The sequence below is a fragment of the Corticium candelabrum genome, chromosome 3 (assembly GCF_963422355.1).
Source record: "Corticium candelabrum chromosome 3, ooCorCand1.1, whole genome shotgun sequence".
Classification (NCBI taxonomy): Eukaryota; Metazoa; Porifera; class Homoscleromorpha; order Homosclerophorida; family Plakinidae; genus Corticium; species Corticium candelabrum.
Genome location: NC_085087.1, coordinates 4,052,498 through 4,059,997, shown reverse-complemented (window position 1 = coordinate 4,059,997; position 7,500 = coordinate 4,052,498). Strand labels below are relative to the sequence as shown.

Genomic DNA, 7,500 nt, shown 5'->3' with positions numbered 1-7,500 from the left:
CGGCTTTCACTGTTTCTTCTGGCGGTTCTTCGCTGGCAGCTGCTGTTGGGTCGATTGTTTCATCATCGCCTGTTGGTCATGTGACGTCTGAAAGTTTGGGGCGGGTTGCCACGCCCTTGTTGCTAACCACAAGATCAACAGTTGTGACCATGATGATGTCGAGTCTTCAAACGAGTTCTGTATCAACTCACAGTTTGTGGTCGCCGACTACTTTTGGTTAGTATTATTGTCACTTAACTTTCTATGCATAACGTACCTTATTTCCCCATGGGTTATTATTTTCAAACTTATAAGATCCACGGGTTGCTTTTTCAAGCTAATAAGATCTTTGGGGTACTATTTTTACAAACTGATTAGATCCATGGGTTACTATGTTTTCTAACTTATAAGATCCACGTGTTACTATTGTTTACAAACTGATCATATCCACTGCTTACTATTTTCCCAAACTGTTCAGATCCATGGGTTACTATTTTTATAAGATTCATGGTTTACTATTTTTAAAGTTATAAGATCCATGGGTTACTATTTTTCCAAACTGATCAGATTCATGGTTTACTATTTTTTCTAACTTATAAGATCCATGGGTTACTATTTTTATAAGATTCACAGTTTACTATTTTTTCAAACTTATAAGATCCACAGGGTTACTATTTTTCCAAACTGATCAGATTCATGGTTTACTATTTTTTCCTAATTGATCAGATCCATGGTTTACTATTTTTCAAACTTATGATCCACAGGTTACTATTTTTCCAAACTGATTAGATCCATGGGTTACAATTTTTTCTAACTTATAAGATCCACGTGTTACTATTTTCCAAACTGATCAGATCTATGGTTTACTATTTTTCCAAACTTATAAGATCCACAGGTTACCAAAATGCGGGTTACTATTCGATGAAAGTATGGTATTCTATTTATCGTTTATGCAACTGCCTGACAATTTTCTCTCTGCTGTTTCATTTGATTGAACGTGTTTGCTTGCAGATGTCGCTTCGTCCTCTTTGCAGCCATCGGTTGTTGTGGATGTTGGTGTTCCGGTCTCGCTGAGGGATGTCAAGACTGGTGGGCTTGATCCGGTCTTTATCTTACTGGTTGTTTCTTTTGTCTTGTTTCTCGTCTTCATTGTCGCCATCTTGATCTGGAAACACTACAAAAAATTGAAATGTATGTTTATGGTTATTGTGAATTGATGATAAATGGGTAATGCTAAATAGAATTATGTTAATTATTTAAAATAAATAAGCACATTTGTAATAACAATATTAATTAAATTAATTTATTTTTAGTATTTAATCATTCAAATATATGTATTCAGATATACATACACACGTACTAACAGTAGTAATTAATAATAAATATTACTATTAGTAATTAATTGTTAATTTTTACAAATTAATATCTATGATCAATTTATACTAACAATCTATTAATTAATATATAATTATTGGGTCCTTACAATGAGCGTATTTCATATGAATTGTTGTTGTTTGTTTCTCCAGATAGGACGGTTATGGATAAAGTTTCAAAGAGGCTCGAGTGTGTACCTTTTTGACCTCTTACTAACTCTGATGTATTAAAGTATTGTGTTCGTAGGATGTCGAGGAGAGACGGTGGTGGCAACTCGTATTCGATAAGAGGCCCGAGCAGCATACCGATGATATCAGAATCCGACGCAGACTGCAACATGACGGCCATGTTTCAAAACCCTGCCGCTTGTCCGCCGTATGTCAACTTGAACAGACGTTCGACTATAGCCGCAATCGGCAGTCACGACCACCCGAAAGACAAGCCGTATACGAGACAGTTGACGTTATCTGGTTCGATGAGAACACAACAAAAGCAACGACCACCGATAGCTCACGAAGGTTTCTGGGAAGGACACCCGGGTGAGATTGTGTATGAAAATCCGGCAATGCTTGAAGAAGCGATCAACCAGAAGCAGACTTCGTCTTCATTGCTTGTTCCGGATTCGATTCGGGCTCGTCCACCGTCAGCTGTTTTGATGATTCCGCCGCCACCGCCACCTGAAGAGGAAATTGAACCGGTGACACCGACTTGTCCTCCACCCGAAGAAGTGATGTATGAGGAACTCGAGCTTCGTGATCCACCGTATAATAACATCGGGAGAAAGATGTCTACTGTAGAGACGACGATACATTTAGGGCCACGTCAGCACGATCATAACTACTATTCAAATGAAACGAGAAATGAATATTTAGTGAGTCGTATGCGATTGCGTGGTATTTGTTGGTTGTGATGAGGGGTATTGATGTGTTTATTTATTGGGGCGCATTCGATTTTTTTTGCCCATTCCAACTATTCTGGAATACTAGGGATACGGGAATAATCGTTCGATTTGAACGGCGAGAAGGTCAGCCAAACTTGTATTCTACAATTGATTATCCACCTGGCTATTACTTCCACCTCCTAACTCAAGGTCACCTAACATTGTCAGATGGTGTATCCGCATGAAGGGTTGGAAATGCAGCAGTATTCAGTCAGCCGTGACGACATAAGTACAGAAACTACTGCACAAGCGTCACACACTTCAACCCTCGTTCCAGAATGTGGTTTGAGTTGAACGAGTGTTTGATTTGAAATGACTAATTTCTTCGTTTCGGAGTAGTTGGAATGGGCAGATTGAATGCACCCATGGCAATTGGTTTGTGTGCATGCATACGTTTGGTGCTTGTAGATATGAATACGTTGTTGCACGAGTGTGTGTGTGTGTGTGTGTGTGTGTGTGTGTGTGTGTGTGTGTGTGTGTGTGTGTGTGTGTGTGTGCATGCACGCAAGAGCATATGTTACCAAGTACATGTATGTCAACTTGATCAGCTGACCTGAAACAATACTTATTTAGGCATTTTTGTTGTTGAAAGAGACTTGTCACACAATCATGTTTTGTATTTTCGGAAGCCCTCGATCTTGACAGAAACATTTAATCGCCTTTTGCATCATCTCTTTCACATAGCACAATGATGCATACATTTCAATCTTTCCTAACTTTCTATGCAACTTTTGCTTTCGGGGATTTTCAAACATTTGTGCCACAGACCATTACACCAATCAGTCAAGTCTATTTTGCAAATATTGGTATCTTGTACCTCATGTACTGATGACATCAAACTGTCAAGATTGCTTGGCATCTAAACATGTACTCACTAAGTGTCTTGTAATAAAAAAATAATTCAAGTCAGTATCCAGAGCAGGGTGGAATATAATGGTCAGTCATCAGTCATTGACCGACCAACTTGTATTCTGACTGACCACAATGTTGCTTTCATTGGACATACCCACATGATTGGTAAAGGTGTAATAGTTATTGCATGGATGGTACTGGTAGGGAATCAGTGAGTGACCCAAAGTCCAGACAACGGACAGAAGCAGGCAAGATCTAAGAGTTGATGACCTCCAGCTGCGTGAGTGCAAAATGACGTTTTAGAGCAATATCTTATTTATTGCCCCTGGCACCGTTTATTGCACTAGCTGCAGTTGAATAGGACTAATGGTGGGAGGGCCACGTGCTGTTGACTAAGTTTTTTTGTTGAACAACAGCATGCTCTTGATAATTAGCTTGCTGACCTCTTGATCAGTTCATGTCATTACTTTATAGGCTTTGCTTTAACTAACATTTTAGTTACAATGAATAGTAACCATTATGACAATCATGCAACAGAACTATAGCAAACAAGCCAAATGTTATCTTTTGATTTTGATAGCAAATAGATACAGAAATCAAATAAGAATGAATGCCCAAAATTTAAAATGTTGCAGAGTGTGATGTCCGACCATAAATTTTGCCTTATATTCCAATCTGCAGAGAGGCGTTGACAGAATGAGTGAATATACATTGTTATGTCTGGTATCTGCATGGACTCCAATGTTGTGTTCAGATATGTTGATGTGTCTGCATTGACCGATTGGTGCACTTTGACTCACAGACTTGAACTCAAAATCTGTTCATACTACTAATCAATCTATTATTTTATTAATAATCTTGTGTTTTTTGTTTACAGGGATGGCCCAATTAGATGTCGGTATAGGAACTTTGTAGTGTCAACTATAGTTGTATATTTATATCAACGGACACAGTAGAGTTTGCCTACAGCATTGACGTGCACAGAGATGAAAAATGAGAACTCATTTATATCTGGTTGAATTTTTAAGTCCTGATGTTTAGAAATCTATTAATTTGTTTTGTGATTGGTATTATTGCTCACTGTCTGATCTGTGCCACAACTCAATTTGGTTGAGCAACTAACCATGTCAGTCCAACGCTATTCATGACTTTCATCTAGTACCAGTATTTGTTGAGTGGTAGAGAGTTGTCCGAGAAGGACAGACATTTGTCTCCCTCTGTACAATATGTTGATCTCTGGATCATGAATTCCTTCTCAAAATTCTCCGTATGAGCGATCACGTTCGCACCTAACCATCCGCTGTATTGACGATGAGGTTTTACAAAGACGCTGACTTCGCCTGTCGGAATTGGAAGATTTTCTTCTTTTCTCCATCTGCCCGAGACTTGGTCGAGTTCTGTCCATAATCTTTCTGCAAGCGAGGGTAACATTGAGCCTCCACCGCAGAGAACTACAGTGTTGAGGAGTTGACCTCTTTTTGGGCTTGTTTGGTTTTTGACGACATTGAACACCGCGTCTTGAATTCCAATACATTTTTGGTTATCTAGTTGATCCGATTGGAGATCCAGGGAATGAGGCGAAAAGAAGCCGTCACAAGATACTTTCTGATCATACACTGAGTCTGAAACCTAAGAATTAGAAATTTGCTATTTAATTTTGATTTTACGAGCTTATATACAAACATGTGATAGGGGTGAGGAGGGAGACTGGTCACCAGGTGTACACGCTTTTATAAATGCATATGTCAGTCCTGCAGTTTATGTTGCGATAATTGTGTCTAGTTGAAGCTTTTCGGTGGTGCAAAGGCGGAGTTGGACTTCCCACACACTCTCTCTCTCATACTAAATTTAATCAACTACCATTCTAGTTTGAGCTGCATGTCATTATTGGTTGAAGAACGGGGCTAGAGATTGAAGCCTGTTGACGTTGGATGCTCCTCAAATATCACTGAAACTCATTGGAGAGACCATGGCTTCTTTGCATGGCCCATGGTTAATATATACGCGCATATTAGCTAGGAGTGATGTCTACAAGGCAAATAATCATTGTCTGGCGGTCAACAGTGTTACCTACGCTTTTAGGGGGATGAAGGAGGATATATGCAAAAAGCATACGCTCGTGAGAAAATTTGAACAGTCCCTATCTAGGTCTATGCATGCAGGGTGTGTTTGCTTCAAAAACTTGCGTCATATAGGTATGCACAGTACCATATTTCCTCGATTATACACAGCCCTGGAGTAAACGGCGCTCTCGTTTAAACGCCGCAGCTAAAAGTACAGAAAGTATAAACGCTGCCCTTGAATAGACGTCGCATTTCAATAGGTCTATCTCGAAGTTTGAAGGCAAATCATATTTATTAATTAAGCACCGCAGTTACATGTAACCCTAGCTAAAATAAACGGCGTTTAATTGAAGAAATACGGTATCTACATTACACGTACCTTTGGGTCAATGATATCTTCTTGCACTGTACGGTAGGCTACGAATTTCTCTATATCTCTTCTCTTGATGTAATCTCGATTTATTATCAGTGCGTTTCGTCTGGCGTAGCTGATCCTGTCGAATGGTTGAGTCGTATGATCGGTGACGACCCCGGACGGTGCCCTACCAAACCGTGACATCAATTGTCCGTTGATATTACTCCAACCGTATTCCAGCAGGATATCATGCGGAAGACGTTTGCAATCTTGGAAGGCGACGATGCTCGTATTCGTGTGACCGCAGAGTACTACGATGCCCGTGGATTTTCGATAGTAGAGTAACGAGAGAGCGGTTTCGTTTGCCATATACAATGCAGGCACTTGCAATTCGTTGAACATTATGTCGGCCATCATTGTACGTAAGTCTCTGTCATGCTCACGTACAGTAAGTATCACTGAATAGTTTTTGGGATCAACTCCAAATTTTTCGTAGATCCTCTTCATTATCTAAAACAAATTTGAGCAGTTATGCATACTGGTTAGCTAGTTGATGTAAGAGCGTGAGTACAAACAAAACGCAATGCTCAAACAAAAATGTATATTAGCAACTAGAGCATATTACAGTATGTTAATTGAAGTCATTTGTGTCTACAAAACAATGTAGCTGAGTGTAGCAACCTTGTTTTGGTCGAGGGGGCAAACTTGCCCAAGGAGGGCGTCTCATTAAATAAACATTAGAGTGAATATATTATTAATTAATCATGCATGTAACACAGCAAAAGAAATCAGTAAATAACAACAACACTATTATAGGATGTCACGTCACGCTAGGTCTTCTATGTTTGTCCTTAATTCTTGTATGTCTGCAGGTCAGCTAAAGCTTTTTACCATTAATCTGATCTACTAAGCAATCACAGCTTTAAAAGTTGAGGGGCTCGTGCCGTCAGTGGGGCGCCCCCTTGGCTCTACCCCTATGGACTACGTATGTACCAAGACGTTTGTTGAGTAGGACATTTATGTTAAAATTGAACGGGATGCAAATGATAGAAAATTTTTGTACACAAAATCTTATCAATTTGCTCTGCATTGCAGAAATTAGTCTCACGTAGCCATACCCATTTTCGCCGCGTCATACTTCCATAAACAAATCATTGAATTATACGTATAATAACAAAATAATCATATATTATACCCTCAAGCTAGTATACTGTACTGCTATAGTAATAATCGACAAATATATGCTATGTTGTGACTTGAACATGAACGAGAGCAGTGGCCTAATTAGATTAAAATCTAACATTGTAATAACGTTTTTTATTGTCAAATTTACTAAAGTGACCATTATATTCTCTGTGTGACCATACAACGTTTGCAACTTGGTGTACGTACAAATTACTTGCATGTAATAAAAATCATTTTATATATAGAAATAAACTACCGCAATTATTCTAATTATATGGCGCCTCTAGATAATTGTCAATCTAAATTGCTCTCCAATTACAGTGTAAAAATAATTAGGACTCTACAAGGCGCTTCACTTCTAGAAGAGGATGCTTAAGTAATTAGAGTCATAGGGCTCATTGTAGAATGTAAGATACTACACTACTAATCATGTTAGGTGCACCCTAACTTGTGCTTTGCAAATCTTCAAATTAGCTGTTCCCCAATACCATCTAGAAAATGTTACAGGATACAGCAGTGAGGCGCCATTTAGGCAATCAATCAACACTTATTGAATGATTCTAGTTAGTTAGGCGCCTCTAAAAAATAATGTTGTTTCCAAAAGGTGCTCTAATTAGAGCCTAATAATAATTGCAACTCCAGATGGCGCTAAATTCGGATACCGCAATTAGAATAATTACGGTAGATGCTAATCAAAACTACAAGTCTACCGTGTTACCTCCAGTCGAAAATGATACGTCTGTTCAACTGAT

At 38.9% G+C, this 7,500-nt stretch overlaps 2 protein-coding genes across 2 annotated transcripts in view; one reads left to right on the top strand and one right to left on the bottom strand.

The window, feature by feature from the left end:
* Positions 1–4,215, top strand: part of LOC134176909 (protein eyes shut-like) — a 9,967-nt gene extending 5,752 nt beyond the window's left edge. The window contains exons 4-8 of the mRNA XM_062643590.1: positions 1–216; positions 991–1,170; positions 1,506–1,542; positions 1,600–2,224; positions 4,023–4,215. The exon at positions 1–216 is cut by the window's left edge and continues 394 nt beyond it. Of these exons, the coding sequence (XP_062499574.1) occupies positions 1–216; positions 991–1,170; positions 1,506–1,542; positions 1,600–2,224; positions 4,023–4,037 (1,073 nt within the window). The 3' untranslated portion in view covers positions 4,038–4,215. The remainder of the gene's footprint in view (positions 217–990; positions 1,171–1,505; positions 1,543–1,599; positions 2,225–4,022) is intronic.
* A 37-nt stretch (positions 4,216–4,252) lies between these two features.
* Positions 4,253–7,500, bottom strand: part of LOC134176910 (uncharacterized) — a 3,510-nt gene continuing 262 nt past the window's right edge. The window contains exons 1-3 of the mRNA XM_062643591.1: positions 7,467–7,500; positions 5,588–6,073; positions 4,253–4,774 (exon numbers count right to left, since the gene is read on the bottom strand). The exon at positions 7,467–7,500 is cut by the window's right edge and continues 262 nt beyond it. Of these exons, the coding sequence (XP_062499575.1) occupies positions 4,301–4,774; positions 5,588–6,073; positions 7,467–7,500 (994 nt within the window). The 3' untranslated portion in view covers positions 4,253–4,300. The remainder of the gene's footprint in view (positions 4,775–5,587; positions 6,074–7,466) is intronic.